Below are 23844 nucleotides of genomic sequence, written 5' to 3'. Positions count from 1 at the left end.
TTATATTTATCTACATTCGATATATAAAGTCCTTAATTTAAGATTTCGTTTCATGTTTTTAATTAGTTAAGTACAAACATTTGACCGTTGGAGATTGATATGACAACATATGTATGTGCTTAATTGTTTTTTTTGCCCTAATTGGCAAGCATATGGATATTATTTTTAATTTTCCACCCGGTGTCTGAAGTCCACAATGGAGCCCGACTAAATCCGAATCGCGCACCGCAAGCATATGGATATGATAGACAAAAGAAGTGAAATTTCACACTTTGACACAAATAACAAAAATATCTCAGAAAATAAGGACAAGACATTTCATTGAGAGATTGACTCCATAATCATATACATATAACATACATAGCAATGAAGAATGCTTAATAGTGACTTGTACTCCATTCTTCTGTTTCTTTTTTGGTCTCCTCATTCTAGCTAGCTGTTAAAGAAGACGAATCCAATCGTCCCCTTGACAAACATTGCGTATAGCAAAAGTCATTGTACTTGAATATACAACGTAACTTTATAAAACGCTCATGTTAGCTATCATTTGTTACCAAATACAGGGGGGCGATAAGCTTTACGTGGTTAGTGAATTGCTCCTCCATTCACAAAACTTACTCTGTTGGTCCAAAGAGTTTCACTACACAGATTCATCAGCATGACTTCCATCTGCATTTTCTTTGCCTAGCTTTGATTTCGATAGAGATTGTTTAGAGGACGAGGGCTGCAAGTTAAGGTAAGTGTAGAGAGACATACCAACAAGAGCCGTAATGGCTCCTAGTATGCTAATTGGACCCGGATTTGAACCAAAGATAAGAAAACCTCCGAGTAGAATGACACACGTTTTAAATTGTCCAAGTACCACATGAGTTGTTGCAGATGTTGCCCTAAATTAGACGAAAACATAATTAGAAGCATAAATAATAACGAACTTTGCAATTTCCAAATGATGTACTAAGCAATGCATACCCAAGTGCGAGAGCACCTGACCACTGAAGCAAGAAACCAAGAACAGCCGAGGCACCAATGATTGTCGAGTTGTAAAAGTTCCACTTAAATGAAAGGACACCGGGAGGATCAAGATATGGCATCAACATCACCAGAAAGAATAATGTAATCGGTGTGGTTTTCCACATTAGCCTGTTACCAGAAATGCAAATTTGAGGTACGAAAATACAATGAACTGATTAAAAATTAACAGAAGGAGATTCGTTTTGGAGCATACGCCAGGGCAGTCCAATTCTCCTGCTGCTGGAGATTGGACCATAGTATTTTATTAACTGCACTTGGTACTATCCATGCTACTGCAATGCAAGCACCAAAGAAATGAAACTGCAAATCTGTCACCGTAGCAACAGCAACGCCTACTGATACAACAGTGAGTGCAAGCACCTGAAACATAAGGCTACAGATCAATATTCTTATCAAGGGAGATGCAGACGGACCAAACGGAAATCATTGCGTTGAATAAACTGACCATAGTAATCGGTTATCATAAAAGGCATACTCACACATACTCAAAAAAAAAAGTAGGAAATTTTTCCAAGAATACTAACGGCATATGGAAACGAAAAACAATGCGTAAAGAAACTAAACCTAGCTCTCCACTAGGTTACAAGCATACACTGTATATTAGCAGTAAGAAGCAGTTACCTTTAAGAAAGAAATTTTCTTCCGAAAGAGAACAAATTCAGCTAAAACGATAGCTGGTGTTACTGCAATCTTTGCCATCTGGTAAAATCCTACACTGGAAATATATCGTGCTTGTTAACTATCAAGAAAGAAGACCTGTTAAGATTTCAGAGGAGAATAGATTACCATAAGTCTCACCTATTATACTTCAAACTCACATTTGCAAGCCCAGTCGAAAGTGACATAACTATACCAAGAGACAACAACGATGAATATTTTGTCGATTTTGATGGCGTAGACAAGGAAAGGATGGAGAGAGCATTAAGAATTGCCATTATCAACCAGCTACAGACATAATGTAGGAAAGAGAGGAAAATTGGATAGTTAAATCCGACTGTAACAAGAACCTGGAAGAGAGAAGAGGAAAGCAAATGTTACGATCTCTAAAAGATGTAATATCTACTTTCAGTTAGATTAAGGTTAAGTAGACTGACCAATTTGTTCATCAAGATGATACTAACAGAAACAAAAAAATTGAATGTCAAAGCAACCGTAGGCCCCCATAAGGTAGTTTGTTGACGCTTCCCACCTCCAAATTCTCGTAATTTGCTAAACAAAGACGCCCGTACCTCCTCCAATGCTCTTCCTGCATCAAGAAAAGGAACATAGAAAATCTTTTCTTCTGTAGGAATCAATTTGATCGTTGAACAATAGACTACTAGACCATGATTATCAAACATCTTGTAGAAAGAGCTTACGTATTTCATAAAGTTTAGCCTTTTAAGTGCAGAGGAAAACCATTCATAAGTATTAGAACAGTTAGCTCAATCGAAGAATTTGTGAATACAATGACTTGACAGGAGCAAAGGTGAAGTTATGGAATATAGTCATTGTTCCATTTAAGTAAAAACTCAGGGCAAACTGGGAGAATACATATGTTTTCATTTTGGTCAATAGCAAACATATATCACAATTGGTTGCTAACATATGGAGTATTTTTTTCTTTTGATGACCGTGGTGTCCGGGCCAGCTTTCGCACACCTCGACTAATTCTACGGGATACATGTCACCTCAAACGATCAACAGATACCAGGTAACTCTGTCCTAAACTAATTCCACGAGATATGTGTCACCTCCCAGGTAACTCTATCCTAGACTAATTCTAGGGGATACGTGCCACCTCCCACCAGCAACAAGCAACATATACCAGGTAACTCTGTGCTAACTCTGTGCTAGACTAATTCCAATGTGCCACCTCTCAGGTGGCTCTGTCCTACACTAATTCCAGGAGATACGTGTCATCTCCCACCAGTAACAAATACCAGGTAACTCTATTCTAGACTAATTCTACGAGATATGTGCCACCTCCCAGGTAACGTTGTAGACTAATTCCACGAAATACGTGCCACCTCCCAGATAACTCTATCCTAGACTAATTCCACGAGATACGTGTCACCTCCCACCAACAACATACAAGATAACTCTATCCACCAGGTTAGGATAGATGAAAAAAACCACCTAGTGTTATTGTCTCTCCACTGAGTTTTGAACCGAGACCTCAGGATTGCAAACCACTTCATTGTCTACTAGACCACACCATTGGAGCGCTAACATATGAATACAGATTTCTCCTCCCAATTCTTCAAATTTCTAGATTAGTTAGTTGGTGATGAATTCCATACAACAACAAAAAGATCAACAGAAATGACAAGACAATGAACACCAAGAATCCATAGAAATATCCAGTTACCCAATAACAACCAAATCCCTCAATAACATAATGTACAAAGATTACACCTTTACACATTTTAGCAAAACCCCACAAGGAAAAAAGGGGAAAAAACTCAATCTTGAAGTAATTAAGTACCTTTTTCACCAGCATCACTGTCCTTCCTCTTGAGTAATTTCCTCATATCTTTTCTCATCAAAAAACCCATCATCTTTCTCTCAATCTAACTAATTTCTGTATCAGCTAGCTACCATTCACTCAAAATAAATGAAAGAAAATGACAATCTCAGAGATTAGTGAGTAATCAGTATTGATTTTTTTTAAGGAAAGAGGGTTTTGTCGGGCTAAGCGGAGTGATTTGAGTTAAAAGGCTTAGGTACAAGTGACAAAGCGTATATTATTGTCGGAGAAAATCACGGGCATGCACCGACAGTTGAACATCATTAATTGGAATTTCGAAGTATTAATAAAAGATAGAGCCGTTTAGATTTGAAGTTAATCATTATTATTACCCTCTTCGTTTCATTTTATACCAGTTAGTTTGATTCGATATGAAGTTAAGATTATTGAAACTCGTGATATAAAATAAAGCATAAATATTTATGTGGCTATAAATCATTTTATTAAGAGTAAAATAGATATTAAAATTAAATTATTACTTAATATAAAAATATGTCCATTTCTAAATGGATAAAAAAGAAAAATAAGTTATAAATTGAACGGAAGGAGTATAAGTTAGTGGGTCCCCACTCCATTGTGATCAAGAGATTAGGTCAAGTAGATCATTATTTATTTGTAGGACCACATTTAAATAGTTCCAAATGAGGATTTAAGTTGAAATTAGTCAATACTATAGTATTTGATTTTTATTTTTTTTTTGTTTGCTTTTTCCACCTAAAAAAAGAAGATGAGTTAAGTATCGATAACAACTCTAAATTTGATGTAAATTATTAGTTTCATTTTAAAGTATTGATAGCCATAAAACACCCCTCTAATTGACTAACTCAACTTAAATAAACATACGATTTGCCACATGACATAGCAAGTGGTTTCAAAATCTTTGTAGAAATGAGGAACAAGTATTGAAAACACCCCTAAACTTGACGAGAATTTAGGGTGCAAAATTAGGGGTGTATTTAAATTCAGTTAGTAAAGTAGATGAATGTTTTTAAGGTTGTCAATAGTTTGAGGATGAAACTAATAATTCACGACAAATTTAGAGATGTTTTGAATACTTCTGTAGAAAAAAAAATATAACATTGCTAATTGGTGAAGCAGCATAAGTTTGGTATTACAAAACTTGAAGTGAGTTGATCCTAGAATTAAGAATATACTGTCTAATTTTAGTACAAAAAAACTGAAATGATGCAACTTCATTCAAAAATGATTTAACTATATATTCAACTCATTTTACAATGTTACAAGACACTCTTACATTTGCTGCACAACAGCCTCAGCTCATTGTTGCAACACTAAAGTGGCATAGATTAGCTCATTCCATGCATCGGGGACTCCCGGTAGACACCAATGGCTACAATCTTGCTTACCCTTTTTACCAACCTTACCATACACAGACGGGTGGCCATCCTTGCGGAAATTTGTTGACTGTGTTACGTTTAAAAGGACTACTGGAAACTGCATTTCCTTAATCACCTCCTCCACAATCTTCATTTTCAAAGGATAGTTTCCAAGGATAGCTCCTTTCGAAACAGGTTCACTCTCTTTATTACAACTTCCACCTGAATCCCAATCTCCGCCTCTGTTTAAGTACAAGTAAACGTTACACAAATTTGTACATCATACATGATACAACCAAATGGAAATGCTATTTAAGGTCGATCTTGAATGAGTTAATGAGGCGAGTTTTTACTTGGACAAACCTTAGCATTTGGTTTCAAAAGATTCTATTATGGAAGCAAAAGTAAGTACCTATAGTGAGCTGAAGAGTACCCACGATATATAATCAACTTTTCACGGCTCATGTTTTCGTCAATCCACTTAGCCCAGGTCTTCAATGCTCTCCTATAAGCTTCAACGGCATCAAATTTAGGGTATATTTGGTCACCTTCTTTATAATAATTTTTCCTGCACCAACAAAGACCTCATCTTAGATGCCCCTGCAGCTCCATTTAGTCAAACGAGAAAAAACACAAGGACTGAGAATATACAGTAGAAAATAAGAAAAGATATTGTGTCAAAGAGACCGGTTCGTTTATAAGGATATCAGCCTTGAAGAGCTATAATGCTCTCAGAGCACTATAGAATGATAAGTCAAATGATCCTCCAGCTCAGATAAGAGAACCTCAGATAGCTAGTAAGAAAAGATACTAACGGCAATGATAGCATAATATATGTTGCATCTCAGAAAAGAACCGCAAATGATATGTTGCATATGTCGTAAGAAGAATAAAACACACCCCCTGGCAGTCTTTCCATGAGTCCACCAATGCCCCGTATTGAAGATAAGAATGTCCGCTCCCTTCCAACGATTAGATGTTTTGTCTATGCGATCTATTGATAGAGTTGGATTTGAGCTTCCTTGAGGATTGATACGTACTCCTTCTCTAACAAGGAAGTGTGAGCGCACGAATTCAACTGTGCAGTTATAATCCTGCAAAACCATAATATTTTAGTCCTCACTGCTCTCTTTTCTAAGAAGCTTTCGCAACATTTCATCATTGATATAAATGGTGTCAATTTAGCTAGAACGAAATCTTTATAAATGCATACGCAAAATCACCTCAAATTTGAAAACATAGTAGCCTCTTCCTTTTGTTATCTTATACCCATGGATCTCGTACATTTTACTCTTATTAGTGAGACCTTCACGAAGAAGGCAAAGGAGAGATTCAAATTGGTTCCGGTTCATTGAGTCCCCAACCAGCATCATCCTCTTTCCTTTCAATCTGTTCAAAAAATCTGATGGACTAAACCTACAAAAGAATTATAACTGGTTTAAGGATACAAGTACTATAAGTAGTCCCCTGAATCAACAATGACTGACTATTTATCAACGAGATGAATCAGTTCTATCATCATATGAATCAGTTGAAATCTAGAGCACACCATTAGACACACAACTTTTACTAAGTTGAACTCCACCCTTAGTATTTTTAACTATAACGTGAAGTATTTTACTAAGTTGAAATCGTGATATGATATCGCATGGCCAAACGCCTACAGTCTAACAACATGAAAAGAAGAAGATTATTACACAAATAGGATTATAGCCTTGCCAACACAAAACAAAAACAAGAGTACATCCTTGGGAAATAGTCAACCAAATCTTTAGTGTAGATACTAATTAATATTTGCCAATTTTCTCCAACAGTCAAAACCTATAACAATTACTAACTCCTTATCTTAACAGTTAATCTATTTATAGTAGCAGGTTTTTTTTGTACTAACAACAACATACCCAGTGAAATCCCACTAAGTGGGGTTTGTGGAGGATAGAGTGTACGCAGACCTTATCACTACCTCATGGAGGTAGAGAGGCTGTTTCCAAAAGACCCTCGGCTCGAGTACATCAACCCAAGTAAAAATAGAAGAGACAATGAAGAAAGCATAGCAATTAATAAGGAAAGCAGTGTAACGTCTACAAGAGAGAAACAAAAATAGCATGATAATTGACATACAATAATATACATGTGGCAAGAACTACAAGAATATGACTAGTACTACACCAGGCACTAACAAGCCTAAACCTTCACAAGGCAAGACAATAATCTACCCCTACTAACCTTCTACCCTAACACGCAACCTCCACTCCGTCCTATCTAAAGTCATGTCCTCGGTAATTTTAAAAACGAAATCAATTTATAGTGGTAGTACATTTGCATTTATTATCTTCCAATTGAACAATTGCAGACATTACAAATTATTGTGGAATTTAACCAAGTGATCGTTCCTGAGATCTCCTCCCATTTGCATTATCCTCTACATATCAGACACACTTCCAGTAGTAAAGACAGGCTATTCATGAGTTTCTTATCATAACGGCACAAACAGAACTTGCAAACTTGGACTACAAAACCATCTCTTTCTTCAGAGTTGAAAATCTTCCTTTAACCACAGACCTCAACCATCTCTTTCTTTCAAGAATCGCAAATCGTTCATTGACAAACAACCTCATAATAAGACAAAATATAATCTTTATTCAAACCAGAAACTTTTGGTCCAGCTAAAGAAGAAGAATTCATTCTGTTTAAATGATTACATTGCACTTCACTCTCCATTAAAACTGTTTACCTTACTCGAACACAGAGCTACGATCGAAAACACCCAAATATATAATCACAATCACAATGTAGGAAATCAATATTGGTTACTAATTGTTGTTTGAATGTCCAACTCATGTAGTTGATGGAAGATGACAGCTCAACAAAAGACATATAACTACAAAATAACTTCAAAGATGCATCATTTACAAAGAAGAATGAGTAATTTAAGTTACCTTGGAAGATGACATCCATATGGCTTCCATGTCCATTTAAGATATTGTGAGTCTGGCCTACCATTAGTCTGACAATCAAAAGCCTCATCCACATAAGGGCAAGACCCTGGTTTATAAATTGGATGATTCTCATCTTTCACCCAACTTCCCTTAAAAAGATCACAACTTTCTCCAATGGGTCTTGAGTTTTTCTCAACTAAACTAGATTTGGGTGTTTCTGATGTTACATCAAGATCAGATTTTGACTTCTCACTAGAACTAGAAATAGTCTCAGGTGAAATAGGTTTAACCAAATTATCATCAAAATCAGTTTTTGCCAAAATGGGTATCTCTGGATTAGCCTCTAGTCCTTGAAATCTTGATGTCTCACTAGAATTAGAGATAGCCTCTGATTCAACCAAACTACCATCAAAATCAGATTTTGGCAAAATGGGTATCTCTGTATTAGCCTCTAGTCCTTTAAATCTTGATGTCTCACTAGAACTAGAAATGGTCTCTGGTTCAACCAAACTACCATCAAAATCAGATTTTGTCAAAATGGGTATCTCTGTAGAAGTGTTTAGTGAAATGGGGTTAACCAAACTATCATCAAGATCAGATTTTGGTGAAATGGGGGTCTGATTTTGCAAGAGTATAGGGGTTTGAGAAAGGGTATCTCTGTAAACAGAGAGTAATTGAGTAGGTTGAACAATTTTTCTGCTGAAAAAGAAGAGAGTTGAAATAAAGAAGAAAAGGACAAAGAATATACAAGTATAACGTGCCATATGAAGAAGAAGAAGAAGAAGGCGGCATTATGACTGATTTTGTAGCCATGTATAAGGCCGACAAACATGAATTCCTATAATCTCTCAACATAAACCATCTTTTTTTTGGGTAAATAATAGTAATAATGAGTCAACTTACCATATTTAAATTCAGAATTATAGTAATTCTTTATCTACCAATCTAATTTTTCCACAACCCTTTCTATTCTCAAATCAAATTACTCAGGTAGGATATCTACTAACTTTGTTCGGATGTATTGTATTATATTATATTATATTATATTGTGTTGTATTATGTCGTATTGTATTGTTTTAATGAATACAATGTTTGAATAAATTACATTGTTCTTCATCGTTACATAATGTTACATATCCATAATTTGAATGATAAATCTACAAGAAAAATAGGATACGGGGTAGAGTTACTATAAAAATGTAGGATAAAAGATTAAAGGGAAAAATGACAAATATACCCCCGAACTATAGTAAATGATGCAGATATCATCTGTCATACTTTTGGAACATTGGTGTCCCTGCTTTCCAAAAACTAGAGCATATATACTCTTTATACTAACGGACATATATGTGTCATAATCTTATCTACCGGCTGACATTTATTAATTATCGGATCGATGGATAAGATTGCGCCACGTGTCCCTGTTTAGTCTTCCGTTAGAATGAAGAGTATATATGCTCTAGTTTTTGGATAGCAAGGATACCAATGTCCCAAAGTAGTATGACGGAGGGTATCTGCATACCATTTACGATAGTTCGAGGGGTATATTTGTCATTTTCCCCAAGATTAAATATGATTATTAAATAATAAATAAAGATAAATTGAGAGAAAAATATTAAGGTAACTATGCAATCACATCAAATTGGTTGTTACATAAATGAGTCTTTTCATTGTTACCTAACAATATATTTAAAAGATATGATACAATAAATATTTTGGTTTTAAACTAACAATATAATACAATACAACGGGTAACAACAATCTAAACGAGATATAAATTACCATAACTTAAGTAATTATCCCATGTGGAGTATTTGAAATGTCAAACAACATTAGACTAATACTACTATTTGTGTAGAAGATAATTATTGACCATATTAAACAACATTTAATTCCCAACATGCAACAATTTTGTTTATCAAATTGTGGTAAAAGATAAACTATTGACCAGGATTTTCCTATTTGAGAATGACAATGATAATCTATTGGCATATTCTAAAGTGATAATATAGACTATTATATATATGTATATATACTTTTTATTACGCAAAGCTAAGTATCATATAAAATTATATGGGATAGACATATATTATAGACTTGTCGTGATTAACTAACACTCCCCATAGATTAATACTATTTCTAGCCTAATTAAACATGATCGGTTTGACTGATTGTTATCAGTTTGTAGAGATGTAAAACCGTTATAAAACTATTAAGATATTGGCTTATCGGTTATTGATCGTTATGAGTTTAACCGTTAAGATTTGACACAAAAATAAATTAATAAAAAATCACTTAGAAACAAGGTGACAAATTGAATGAATAATGTACATGAGTTCACAAGTTTCATCTTGCTCAAAAGCAAACACTTTTATATTGTAGAATAACCAAGATTTTGAGGTAGCCATAAATGAAAGTAGGAAACTAAACTCTAAGTCAGGGACTTTATATACAAAATGATATAAATATAATTATTTAATTTACTATCGGGTTATCGGTTAACCCATTAAGAAAAAACCTCAAACCATTAAGAACCGATAACCCGATAACAAAAAAATCAAAACCGTTATCTAAACTGCAAAACCATTTACTGATAAACCAATAAAAAATTTTCGGTTCGGGTTATCAGTTTTGGTTCGGTTTTGAATAGCCCTACCCTCAACTCCAAATTCCAAAAATGTTATCGCACTCATATTGGATCCTTTACTAATACACTATTTTTAAGGATCAGACACGCACCTGTCGATATTTTTAAAGAGTCTGAGCAGCATAGCAAACTTGTTACCTGATACCAAAAACAAGGAAGCAAGCAGGAAACTCCCTGTGCCTCCACTAATTAATTTTAATAACAAGTCTCCAACATATAATAATACTATTCAAAACTCATAAACAAAACATGATAGAATGAATATATACACCATCTATAAATACATCATAGTACATATATGCATGCATGAACAATTTGCAAACAAATTAAAGAAGAAGAAACATGGCATTGGATCCAATTGTTCCCTCAAATTCAAGTGCAAGAAGATGGACAGACCGCATAAGTAATGCCCTTAAGAAAGATGTTGTTATTGACATCAATCTTCTCCCTCCTGTCTGTGTCCTCCACATTCCGAAAACACTAACTCATCACAAACCAGAAGCCTATACTCCTCAGCTCATTGGCATGGGACCTTATCACCATTTAAGGCCAGACTTATATCAAATGGAAAGGTACAAACTTGCTGCCATCAAACACATTCTTCAGCCTGTTCAAATCCTCAATTTCGAGCACCTCTTGATCGATAAACTTAGAGATAATGACCTTGTTATACGTGCTTGTTATAACCGGTTCATGGATATAGATGAGGAGACTTTAGCTTGGATTGTAGCCATAGATGGTCTATTCTTGCTTAACATCCTCCGTTCATCGTATGGGAATAATGTTCATGATGATAATATTGATGATAACATTTTCACTCGAGACTTCATGATGCTTGAAAACCAAATCCCCTTTGTGGTAGTGAAGCAAATTAGAAAGTTTCTCTGTTTCTCTTCCCCTGAAGACAGAGAAGACACCGAGCTAGTTTCCATGTTTAGGCGCTTCTGTGAAATGCATTCCCCGCTTCCTTTGCCTAGAAAAAATGCTAAAGAAACTCGGCCTCTTCATTTGCTTGATCTTATGTATCATTTAATCCTTGATGATCATGTAGATTTTGTTTCAGTTCCTATTCAAATGTCATCTATCATTATCAACCATGACGATAAAGATAAAGAAGATGTTCGAGATCAAGATACACATGAAGACATCATTCACAACTTCGAAACAATCTTGGAGGTGGTGGAACCTATAGGCCCAAGAAACGTGCAAAAACTTCTAAAATCCATTAACCAGGTTGTAGAAAAGGTCCCATGGTCAACGATTTCCGGGCTATTTAGGAATGGTATAGAAATAAATGGAGACGAAGAAAGAGAGAATATCAGTACTATCCCTTCAGCATACAAATTATGGTGTTATGCCAGAGTCAAATGCAGCCCAATTCATGAGGGTATCAGTAGGATTAAATTTGAACAAGCTTCTTCGACGTTATATCTTCCTGTGATCACAATGAATGCTGGCTCAGAAGTCATAATTAGAAACTTGATGGTCTATGAAGCTGCCATGTCGAAATCCAAGCTCGAATTTGCTAGATACATCAATCTAATGAGTGGAACTGCAAATACTACTAAGGATGTGATGTTGCTAAGGAAAGCTGGTGTTATCAAAGGGGATTTGACTGATAATGAAATTGCCACTTTGTTCAGTACCATACAAAGGTCATTTGTGAGGTCTAGTGGAAGTTCTAATGTGGAGATTGCCATGGAGAAAGTCAACAAGTACTATGACCAGAGGCTAATCGTTAGGGCTCGTAGAGGATTGAAGAAACACATCTATGTTTCTTTGAAGTTCTTGCCTGTTGTTATGTCAATATTCATTGTCTTGCTGCTAATTTTCCAAGCATTTTGCTCTGTGTATGGTTGCCACAATGTTTGGGCCAATAGAGACTAGATAAAGGGATTCACTAGTAATGAGAAAACTATGAATTTGGCTTCTTGTTAGCCTTCAATGTGCTTACAAACGTAAACTCCTCTGGCATTTCTCTTCTTGTTGTATTTATCTGAAACAGAAACAAAGATTTATCACCAAATCCTCACATTGCACACCCTTCTATCATTACATTCCAAGTTATGAGACTCTTTTTTAGCACTTCATGAAACTTCTTTTCAGCATCACCATCTTGAGTACATATCAATAATTGAATTACTCACAAATGAATACTTTTCAAACCCACTTTTAGCACACAACCCCATGAGTCTTTTGTCCAACGAGAGGGTGTTGCTCCGATAGTAAGCACCCCTCACTTCCAACCCGAAGGGGGGACAAGCAACAAGGATTCTTGATCATTAACATGTTGTAAATATACACACATTAAAGTTTGTCAAACATGTAGCGATTCAATTCCACTCTACATATCAATGAGATCATTAATTATCATCAACATGATATTAGAGCAAGCACAAGTTCTGGGATCGAATCTCACCGTCACTCATATCAAAAAGAATTTACACATGCTTGGCCCATGAAAAAGAATCAGGCCTGCATGTGAGGGGCTTGTTGATAATACAATTAACTAAAAGAGTACTCTCTCTAACAACTTCAGCTTTTAGATGGAAATAGTCACACACTTCAACACTTAATACAACTCCATTTGAACTTGCTCTCCCATATCTAAAGACAAATTCTTGCCTTATAATTGACTCTTGTAAATATTCCTATTAACTAGTTATTCTTTAATTTAATACGTTCACATCCATATCCACATGGTACATATAATCTCTTCGTGTAGATATATTTATCTTTTAAAATTTGAGTTTAAGTTAGATATAGTATATCATCTAAGGATATGGACTTCACAAAATATGGATTTTTTTCTTATGAGTTACAGTAGGTATGATTAAAATATTATACAAGTAAAAGATGTTGTCTATTGAATGAACAATATTCTGCCGTCCTCCATAGTGAAGACTGAAACAAAGTATTTTGTCTTTAATTTATGCTGGCATTGCAACTCTGGATTTTACGAAGCCCTTTCGATTCTCCCTATATGTCTCTCATGTTAATTAATCTAGCTTGATTAACCTAATAAATTCTTATCTACTTTGTCGATAACAGTGATATCGAAACTTGAGATGCAGCCTTTCTCCGGCTTGTTCTTTTTTCTTGGAACTTTAGTTGTTCTATTTATCGTCTTACTTCTCATATTCATCCTATGCAAGTTTTTCAAACCAAGAAAACTGACAGCTTTGATTACTAGCACATTTAAGCCTACTTCAGGTTTTTTTTTTTGTTTTTACTGGTTCTTGTTCTTTTCAGTTTCTTATAGTTGTTCGAAATTAAAGATTATGTCTTTTTCAAATGATACAGGGACTAGTGATGCTCTTAGTGTACATCTTCGTACGATAAGTTACTTTAACTTTCATACATTGGAGAAGGCTACGAAGAATTTTCACTCAGATAACCTCCTAGGATGTGGTGGATTTGGTCCGGTTTTCCTGGTAAGGTTAATGTGTCTTTACGACTTGTAAAATTCATTTTTATAATTAGATGCAGAGGTTAAGAATTGTCCCTAGTGTTTTTCTTAGGGGAAGTTTGGAGATGGACAGTTAATTGCTGTCAAGAAGCTATCTCTTGACAAATCACAGCAAGGGGACAGGGAGTTTCTTGCTGAGGTGAGGATGATAACAAGTATACAGCACAAGAACCTTGTCCGCCTTCTTGGTTGTTGCTCAGAAGGGGATCAAAGGCTTCTCGTGTACGAATACATGAAAAATAGGAGCTTGGACCAAATACTATATGGTATTTATGTCTCTTTCCTTTCAAACGTGTTATAAGTTGTTTCCTTTTGAGTTCTTGAATATAAGAAATTATGAATGTTATTATTTATGCACTCTTTAGGCCTCTATGTTTGTTTTTCACAGGAAAGAGTAATATATTCCTTGATTGGAAAACTCGATACCAGATAATCTTAGGGATTGCGCGAGGATTACAATATCTTCATGAGGATTCACACATTAGGATTGTCCATAGGGACATCAAGGCAAGCAATATTCTGTTGGATGACAAATTTCAACCAAGAATCGGAGATTTTGGCCTAGCTAGGTTTTTCCCTGAAGATCAAGCATATCTCAGCACCGCATTTGCTGGAACCTTGTAAGTAGTGTTGTTTTTCTCATTTTTGTTTATTATGACAATCTCATTGACGTAGATGAACCAAACTTTTAACGGATGACATATATCAACATATATCATCTTAATTGCTTTCGTTTTTCTGGATTTTGGCAGAGGTTACACAGCTCCTGAATATGCAATTCGAGGAGAATTGTCTGAAAAGGCTGATATATACAGTTATGGTGTTGTTGTGCTAGAAATAATCAATTCTCGGAAGAATACAGATCTTTCTTTGCCTTCAGAAATGCAATATCTCCCCGAATATGTAAGCTGCCTTAAGTTCTCATTAAGTTTATGACGGTATATATATAGATATTGATTGTTCAAGTACGTATATACAGGCGTGGAAGCTATATGAAAGATCAAGATTAATCGATCTAGTTGATCCAAAGATGTTGGAAGATGGGATGGCAGAAAAGGATGTAATGCAAACAATACATGTAGCTTTCTTATGCCTTCAGCCTCATGCCAATTTAAGACCACCAATGTCTGAGATTGTTGCAATGTTGGTAACCAAAGCTGGATCACTAACTACACCAACGCCTCCGCCTTTCTTAGATCCAGAGTTAAGGATCGGAAGGACGATAACAGTACATGGTTGACTCATTCACCACAAATGTACATATCTCAGGAAGCTGGAAAAGATTTTTTAGTGTGTTGTCAATAGCATTTGTGTCTATGTAATTCAGCCAAGGTTCTTTTTTTGTTTCTATGAGTATGGGAAAAAGTTTAGTTTCCAGTGTATTATAAGTAGAGGAAATAAGTTAATATGAGTGCAAAGTGTTTTTGGTGATTGAAATTGCAATGTGAGTGAAGTAGAGAAATGGAATATGGATGTATTTTTATTTTGGTATCCCACTGGGAAAACGTGGGTTAAGAATGAGGTAGTACTTATCAATCTATCACAACTCTTGTCAGTGATTTGAGATTTTTTTAATTAAAAAAAATATCAAGAGGGCAAATGATCCTTTTTTTTTTTGGTTTCCCACTCGGTGTCCGGAGTCCACATTGGAGCCTCGATTAAATCCGGATCGCGCACTTCAGGGCCCATTCGGGGGTGACGCTCCCAATAAGATTTTCTCCATACCCAGGGCTCGAACTCGAGACCTTTGATTAAGGGTGAATTAGTCTCACCATTGCACCACAACTCATGTTGGTGTAGTGGCATTTTTGATTTTTTTTTAAAAAAAATCAGTAAATACTAACGGAAATGATAAATATGTATATCAAATCTGAATCGTAAAGTTTGAGGGTATATTTGTCCTTTTCCCCCTTTATTTATGTATCCATGTGTGTATAATAAAACAAAATCCAAATTAATCAAGTAGTGAATGAGAATAGACTAAAATGAATTGGATTAGTGTTCAATGTAGTAGGTGAATAAAGGTTAAATAGTAGTCCATAAGGACTAAGGGTTTTTTCTTTTCATTCGATGTCCAATATCTACATTGGGACCCGATTATTTTGAATTCACGCCCTGTACACCCTATTCGAACTTATCAAAAACTTTTTCATACCTAGGTATCAAAGTCGATTTAGGACTCAAATCTATTATACTCTGTTTGGATCATTGTTACCCATAGGTTAGCATAGTTGTATTGACAATTAGTCTATATTGGAATATTATATAAACAAAAAAACAATAGAAAGGTCGACCCACACACGCAAAGACTCCTTCTTCTTTAGCCTAACTCTGTTTCTGCTGAAAAAGGCATTTCCCACTAACCCTTCTTCTTCTTCTTCTTCAAGCATTACAAAGAAATAGTGTTTGTTTCAATGGCGTATGTCGATCATGCTTTCTCAATTTCCGATGAGGATATGATGATGGAAGGTTCTCATGCCGATAACAATCGTGGACCCATTAAAGAGATCGCTCTTGCTGTTTCCCTTCTTGTATTTGGTACCCTCGCTATTTTTCTAGGTATTTTCATGGCAATCAATAAGGTCGGTGGCGATACAGCTCATGGTAACTCCCTAATCCTCTTCAGCTCACTTTTACTCATCTGATTTCGATTTTGATTTATCTCTAGGGTTTATAATTAGGTCTTTTTTTTGGGCATGTCTTGTTATTTGAAGAGAATGTTTGTAATGCAGGGCTTTTTTTTGCTGTACTCGGTGGAGTTCTGTTTATACCAGGGTTCTACTATACAAGGATTGCATACTATGCTTACAAGGGTTATAAAGGTTTCTCTTTTTCCAATATACCTCCTGTCTAGAGTCGATAATCGATTATCGATTATCGAAGCTCTCCTACATTGTACAGCTACCTCATTTACTCTACCTAGATAAGCTTGTGAAAAAAAAATAATTAGTGTTGCTTCTAATAGGTTACCTCGGGTATTGGATGTTGAATCATTACTATTACTTGCTAGACTATGTAATCCTTTAACCCAGTATGGACACGATGTAATAATACAAGTGCTTGCGTGTTTATTGATGTTTTTCAATTGAACCGTAGCTTTTTCTTCCAATCTTCGGGCAGAGAGGTTTGCTTGCAAGGTTTAGCAGAACAGTTTTGCTTGCATAGTTTAGTCAAATGCTGGTTTATATTATATGCATCGACGTGGGGAGTGATGTTGTTCGTAATATTTAATATACCATTGTTGAAATGAGACCCTCAAAAAAACTATTGTATATGCCTATATGGGAAGATAATAGTGTCTTTAGTTTGGAAGTTTTTGGTATGCATCTCTTCTTGATGCTTTTTGAATGAAATTTTATTGCTTCATCCAAAAAAATTAGCCCCTCAACAAAAATTGCAAGGGATATCTGGAAATTTTTGGTGTTATATGGGTAATGTAGAGTCTTTAAAGGGTGTGTTGTGGTAGGTCCATTCAGAAGCCTATCATACAGTCATGAGATTGATGAAGGATTGTCTCTACTGCTAGAGCAATATATAGCAGGATCCTCATAAGAAATCTCAATATTTAAGCTATGAATGTGCTAGGCTGTATGTTTTGTGATTCGAGTTATTCAAGTGTAGTATTCAGTTGTTTCAACTGTAACGAATTATATGCTCTAGCTTCTCTGAAAAGACAATCTAATGAACTCCTAACTATGAGAACATACTTCCGCATGTCTTAAGAGTTTCTGGTTCTTTTCTTGGTTAATAAAAATCATGTAAACTCATCATAGTGGCAATAACCACCCCTCTTTGATTCCTAGGAATGAACAAACCAAAATAAAAATAGCTGTGTGGGTTTGTAGCAATGATCGTTTGTGTAGGTTTTGTATTATGGAAGGGTTCATATGACTTTTTTTGTAACTGTGTTTTACCCTGCTTCATGATGGCAAAATGTAGGGTAGAGGTGAAGAGAGAAATGTAAGTTATTTCTTTCCATCTATCCAAGAAAATGTCTATGTTTTTGAAAGGTAGCAGGTACCCCATGTAATTAGTCGAGATTGTGTGCATCACAATTAGCAAAAATGAAACAGTCTATTATAGTTAGTTGGCTACGCTACTGTTGAATGTGTTGCCTATCCAAGTTTGTCTATTAGAGCCTGTGAGATTACTTGAGAGGATCTGGAGTTTCTTCTATTAATTTGGTGTCATTTGGTATGATGCAAAATGACAGACTGAGTGGTTGTTTGGTGTGATGATATTAAATATCACAGGGTTATGAAGTGTGACTACGTAATTTGCAGTGTGTGTTTGTCAATGAAACTATCCAACTATGATACAGAATGTTGAGCTATAATTGATATAAAGTTTTTCGTCCTTTCTAGTCGGATTCGTGATCATCTCCATTAATGCCGTCATCGGGCACCAACACCACAATACTATCAATGTAATTACGTGCTTTGTTGGCTGTTGTTCCAATCGAGCAATCTCTTCTTTGTTCAATTTTGTCTTACCAAACAAGACTGACTTATTAACAACTCGCTAAAGGTTGTGAGGCTGGACCAGGTACGAGGAATGAATCTATATTTGTGCGCGAAAATTGTTGGTCAGCAGTTGCTCAACTATTCGAGCGCAATGCAGTGGTGTTGGTTCCAATTCATGCCTGATCGAAGGTCTAGTATAGTAGGTAGCAGACGTGTTCATTTTGGCTCCTGAGTGAGAAAGATAAATAGGCAATGCACCACCAATAGCAACATCATTGCAGTTAACTCTACAATACCCATCACCAACAAAATAACACATGCATATGATGAAAGATTAATTGGCTAGCCTTAGTTGTGTGCAAACAACAGCTATGCAGAAAGCATTTGGACTGGTGATGGGATAAAATTTGTTTGCTTACACATAGGTTTAGTGTTTTTGCTACATATAACATCACTAGATTCATAAGTTCTTATGATTTGATGTTAAAAAAGCAAATTCTAGCAGAGGGAGGGAGGTCAAAGGTTACGTCTTTAGCTTCTTATCACGTTTCAAATGAATTAGTGTAACATAACCAAATTATACAAGCAAGTAATGAATAGATGTGCGTGTTACAAATTATTCACTGAAAGATGCTTTTGATTATTCATTTATCAAAAGGAAACAAAATTGATTTAACGTTGGGTGCTTCCCTCCAAATTATTCGCAATAACAGCAGTAGTGAATAGGACACCAAAATGATGAGTAGAAACAACAAAATCTCTTACTGAAAGAAACTTTCTACCAGTAACAAAAGTACATAGATACATATTGTAATAGATAACATCAATAACTTCACAAGCAGCATTGTTAGCTGCTGCACCACACAACACGACATAGTAATGTGTGACAATCACACATAAATGCATACCGTGCAGGAATAGCACTAGAAGCAACAAGAGATAGCACATCCTGACAAGATTTTATACCTTCTCCTTTGGCATATCATACATTCTCTAATTTACTAGCTACGACTTTTGCTTTTTCTTCGGCCTGGTTCTGTGCACAAAACATTTATTTAATAAATAAGCAACAACAAAAAAGCCAAAAACAAACGTCTCACAGAGCAATTAAAAGTGATCTGACAATGAGTACGAGTTACAAATACACCAAAAAGTATAACCACTGCATTTCATGGACTTTAGATTTGCAGGTCCGATTTAAATCGGTATCAATGTTTGCCTCAGCCTGATTTATTAGTAACATTTCAGTATTTATTTTTGTGATGGCCATTGTGGCACCCCACGAGAGTCATACCATACCTTCACAAGATAGGGGTAAGGTGCATAAACACCACTCTCCAGACTCCGTTCACGGAATTACACTAGGTATGCTATTATCAAATGAAAATGTAATTTTCCTTTTTGGAAGAAAACATACTTTGCCTAGTTAAGTTCTGAACATACTATTTGTGATTCTGTGTAGGGAAATCAATCAAAGGTAGAATTAGAAGGAAATGTAAGCAGGCACCAAAGCCAGAACTCTGCCTATCATGCTCTCAATTTAGAGCATGTTGCATTCATCATTCAAACATTAGGAAGTTTTCAGATAACTAATGATTCATGTAGAAAATTCCTGACCAGTTAAACGTCAGTTTCTAACTCTATGGAACGAGGCAATTCTTTAACCTTTATCAAACGAAACCCAATAAATGCTAAAGAAAACAAAAACATGTCATATACACTTCCAATTACAATATTTGTTTGAGATAGGAAGTAGCTTCTTAGATCCTTTATTAAACAAAACCCAATAAATGCTAAAGAAAACAAAAACATGTCTCCGATGATGACATGTTTGTGACCACAAGTTCAAACATTACCTTTGATATGTGCCAAAAGTCTTTTTTCTTATACTCTTTACACTGCCATATAAACTAAAATGGAGGTACTACAACATAAGAAGCATAACTTCATCTTATCTTACCAAAAAACCCATAAGAGCTCCTACCCCACCCCTACCCCAAAATCTGCAAGAATCAGCATCATCTTCCCATAATCACGCCACCAAAAGAAAAGGATATGAAGATCAAAGTGGCATGGTATCTTAACCATTTGAATAAATTTCAGTGGCTGGAGTAAAACATAAAATCAACACTTCGAAGCAAAAACAAACCTTATGAGAGCTGAAGAAGAACATTCATGAAATGGAAGTGGAATGAGCTCCTAGCAAAGACAGTCGCTGGTGTAAAACTTACATTAATTATGTTCTTGGTGAAAGTTATTAGCATCCGCAATCAATATTTCCTCTCTACCCATCCCCAATTTTCTCTACCATGACAGTAGATACCAAATTCCACATTAATTTCTTAGCTGTGTTTCACAGAGTTGCTTACAAGTGTGTATGGGATAGTATCAGGTACAAAATCAAGCACCTCTTTGCTAAATTTTCCAATTTTGAAGAATCCATGCACATTGCACACCAGCTGACACAGATACCTCAAGACAAATGAAGTATACTATATAACTTTAGACTTAAAGAGTTCGTGAACAATACAGCGCCCAAAAACATGTATGTCCTTTAGGCTGTTTATTGGAAGCCCACCACATTTATGCACAGCACAAGTAATTCTTCACGGCCCTGTAATACCTCAAGCAAACATTTCATTACCTACCATTTTCTTCTTGAAAAGAGGTGTATAACAAAGTGATCAATGTTCGTGGTCCCCAGATGTTAGATGTCACTATAACATAGGTAGGCTAGCAACAGTCTGCACAACTACATGGGAAGCTCTCAACCATCTACTTAAACTTCTTCCATAAAGCGTTACAGTTTCAGAAAAGAAAGAAAGAACAACATCTTTATCATTTTACATTCTCAGTTTTCTTTAAGAACTACATTGGGTTGCATAGTGTTTTGAATTTAAGGAGTAGAAAGGCCAAGAAAGTTTTCTTGGTAAAGTCAAGGCATCGGGTGCTAGACTGCCAGTCACGGCTCGACCAGATATTGAGTCGTGACAACTTTCAAGAGATTTAAGTAGGGGATTGTAACTGGAAAGCACCAGCAAGGACTTCATCCTAAATAAAACCTTTTTAGTTGCAGCAAAAGACCGCACCACCACGTTGTATTAATTAGGACTCTTTTTCCTCTATGCCTAAGAACAAACTAAAATCTGAAGTCATAATCTACAGGTACATGATCCTAGAAAGGAAATGACATGAAGGAGGCAAAACTGCAGAGGAACTGTAGGAAAAAAATCTAGTGAAGACTAAATTTAAAGTTTATATATCCTTGATCCACATCTGTAAACAATTGTTGTTGCAATGATTAACATAATCTGTACCACAGTAAGAGGTAAAGTTAAGAGTGCTAACTAGAAAAAAAGAAGCATCTCCAGGTAAGAGCAAGCGGATGATTTCTGTGACACAAACTATAGAAGACAATACTTAACCTTAAAGATTACTTGATCATAAAGTAGAAACCAGATAAATATCACTTCAAAATTGCATGAACTTGTAACTATAATATCCAAACTAAGGGCGGAGCTAGGCTAGTAACTTTTTTGTAGATTCTGTATTTGTATTGAAAAATTGAATAACTATATATGTATATTAACTTGTGAACTCCTAAAAACTGACTTGACGGCTCTGTGGTAACGATTAGACCATGAAAACACTTTCCACACTAGATACCCCAAACTCCTAATCCTGGCTCCACCTCTGAATTCCAAACCTTACCCCAACAACACCAAACAAGAAATTCAACAAATTTGAGAAACAAACTTAAAACTTACAATATTTTTGCTCTCATAGTAATCATCTAATGCCCACTGATACTTCGACTGATTCAATCCAAACCAGTATGCCACTTGTTCATCCAAACTCGCATGAGCTATAAAAATCCATATACAAATTAGAAATCAGTACAGCAAAAACTAAGTAACACAAACTGGAAAAAGGAACAATATTCATGAAATCAAGATCTGAAAATCTAGAATAGAATAAAGTTACAATCTTTTTAAAAAGATAGGGCAAAACAAAAAAGGTACCATTTTGAACTTTAGCGACAGCGTTCCAGAAAAACCCAAAAGAAGAGTGAGAGGGTTTATCATACTGCATTGGAGGAGACCAAACCGGACATGACTTATCGACCACCTGAACCGGTGGTGTTTGAACCGGTTGCAGCTGAACTGGTGGTGGTAGCTCGGTAGAACCGGATTTGGGTGTGGCTGGAGGGGTCATGAAAACCGTGTATGGCCCGATCTTACCGATCCTCGGAGGAGGAGGAGAAGGAGAAGTACATTCAGTGTTAATGGCCATTTTCAAGTAATTTTGCTAACAACTTTGGGAATGAAAGGCCTTGCTTTGGGGTTTTGAGGAGTGAAAAGAATCTACAAACACAGGTCAAATAAAGTCATCACTCATCACACACATTCTAAAAATTTATGAATTACTACCAACTCTCTCCGTCCGGCCTCTCATTTTATATGAGTTACTTTGACTTAACAAAAAACTTTTAAAAAAAGAAAAATAGATTTTTTAAATTTGTGCTCTAAAATAAGTGATGAATATTTATGTGGGTATAAATCATTTTATTAAATATAAAATAGTTATTTTAAAATTAAATTGTTACTTAATATATAGAAATATATCAATTTCTTTTGAGAAGGACTAAAATGAAAAATAAGTCATATAAACTGAGTCAAAGGGAGTATTTTTGTTATTTTTTTATTTTAAAATGATGTTCGTCCATAGGAAATAATGAGTATTATTTACTAGTTCTTCATAAGTAAATGCACAAAAATTTGAAATCAAATAGAGTCTCTAAAACATATTCCAAAATTTTTATGGATATTAATATACGAAAGAATTGAGAAAATTGTCTAATTCATGTTAAGTAATTCCTAAATTCTAAAAAAGGTGGTGTGGATTCTGTAGAGGCTATAAATATTGTTCCCCAAATCATTATGAAGGATCCTGTAAAAATTTTGCAAAAAAAAAGAAGAAGAAACCTCTCAACATACTTATCACCAAAATATTATGAACTACCTACTACACACGAAAAAGTGAGAAAATCATCTAATTCTTATTGAGTAGCTCCTAACATCCTAAAAAAGTGGTGTGGATCATGATTAGGCTGTAAGTATTTTTTTTCCCGAGTCATTATGGAGGGTCCTATGAAGTTTTTGCAAAAAAATAAATAAAAAATCATCAAAATTCATATCACCAAAAAATTAATGTAATACAACACACGAAAATTGAGAAAATAGTCTAATTCATGTTGAGTGGCCCTAAATGATTAAAAAAGGTGGGGGATCATGGTGATGGCATATGTATTATTCCTCTCGGTCATTACGGAGGATCCTATAAAGTTTTTTTTGCAAAAAAGTGCCCGAGATTTATATTGCTGAAATTTCATGTACTACCACACATGAAAAACTAGGAAAATTGTCTAATTTTTGTTGAGTGACCCCT

The 23844-nt window shown here is 35.3% G+C and overlaps 6 protein-coding genes across 7 annotated transcripts; 3 read left to right on the top strand and 3 right to left on the bottom strand.

The window, feature by feature from the left end:
* Positions 1–339: 339 nt before the first annotated feature.
* On the bottom strand, positions 340–3838 carry LOC125876368 (nucleotide-sugar uncharacterized transporter 2-like). Of its 2 annotated transcripts, none has more exons than XM_049557546.1 (7): positions 3500–3838; positions 2127–2278; positions 1831–2039; positions 1654–1747; positions 1226–1392; positions 970–1140; positions 340–887 (listed from the first exon to the last, which is right to left on the bottom strand). In XM_049557546.1, the coding sequence occupies exons 1-7, from the start codon at positions 3570–3572 to the stop codon at positions 641–643; spliced, it is 1113 nt and encodes a 370-aa protein (XP_049413503.1). In that variant the 5' UTR covers positions 3573–3838; the 3' UTR covers positions 340–640. The 2 variants fall into 2 exon arrangements, with proteins under 2 accessions (XP_049413503.1, XP_049413504.1); XM_049557547.1 differs by having other exon boundaries at positions 986–1140; positions 3500–3796.
* A 717-nt stretch (positions 3839–4555) lies between these two features.
* LOC125876351 (protein trichome birefringence-like 5) lies at positions 4556–8593 on the bottom strand. The gene is made up of 5 exons (XM_049557526.1): positions 7818–8593; positions 6102–6294; positions 5779–5972; positions 5291–5446; positions 4556–5120 (listed from the first exon to the last, which is right to left on the bottom strand). Exons 1-5 carry the CDS (start codon positions 8579–8581, stop codon positions 4820–4822), a joined length of 1608 nt encoding a protein of 535 aa, XP_049413483.1. The 5' UTR covers positions 8582–8593; the 3' UTR covers positions 4556–4819.
* Positions 8594–10806: 2213 nt separating this feature from the next.
* Positions 10807–12351, top strand: LOC125877639 (putative UPF0481 protein At3g02645). Its single transcript, XM_049558870.1, has one exon. It carries the CDS (start codon positions 10807–10809, stop codon positions 12349–12351), a length of 1545 nt encoding a protein of 514 aa, XP_049414827.1.
* A 1181-nt stretch (positions 12352–13532) lies between these two features.
* LOC125877638 (probable LRR receptor-like serine/threonine-protein kinase At1g56140) lies at positions 13533–15173 on the top strand. The gene is made up of 6 exons (XM_049558869.1): positions 13533–13677; positions 13768–13898; positions 13986–14199; positions 14322–14553; positions 14686–14836; positions 14913–15173. The coding sequence occupies exons 1-6, from the start codon at positions 13533–13535 to the stop codon at positions 15171–15173; spliced, it is 1134 nt and encodes a 377-aa protein (XP_049414826.1).
* Positions 15174–16234: 1061 nt separating this feature from the next.
* Positions 16235–16818, top strand: LOC125876389 (uncharacterized). Its single transcript, XM_049557573.1, has 2 exons — positions 16235–16537; positions 16666–16818. Exons 1-2 carry the CDS (start codon positions 16348–16350, stop codon positions 16785–16787), a joined length of 312 nt encoding a protein of 103 aa, XP_049413530.1. The 5' UTR covers positions 16235–16347; the 3' UTR covers positions 16788–16818.
* Positions 16819–18997: 2179 nt separating this feature from the next.
* Positions 18998–22754, bottom strand: LOC125876384 (uncharacterized). The gene is made up of 3 exons (XM_049557567.1): positions 22419–22754; positions 22164–22261; positions 18998–19432 (listed from the first exon to the last, which is right to left on the bottom strand). The coding sequence occupies exons 1-3, from the start codon at positions 22687–22689 to the stop codon at positions 19379–19381; spliced, it is 423 nt and encodes a 140-aa protein (XP_049413524.1). The 5' UTR covers positions 22690–22754; the 3' UTR covers positions 18998–19378.
* Positions 22755–23844: the final 1090 nt, after the last annotated feature.

Source organism: Solanum stenotomum, chromosome 9, assembly GCF_019186545.1.
Source record: "Solanum stenotomum isolate F172 chromosome 9, ASM1918654v1, whole genome shotgun sequence".
Taxonomy (NCBI): Eukaryota; Viridiplantae; Streptophyta; class Magnoliopsida; order Solanales; family Solanaceae; genus Solanum; species Solanum stenotomum.
Note: the sequence above shows the minus strand (reverse complement) of the source record. Positions and strands in the feature narration are given on the sequence as shown.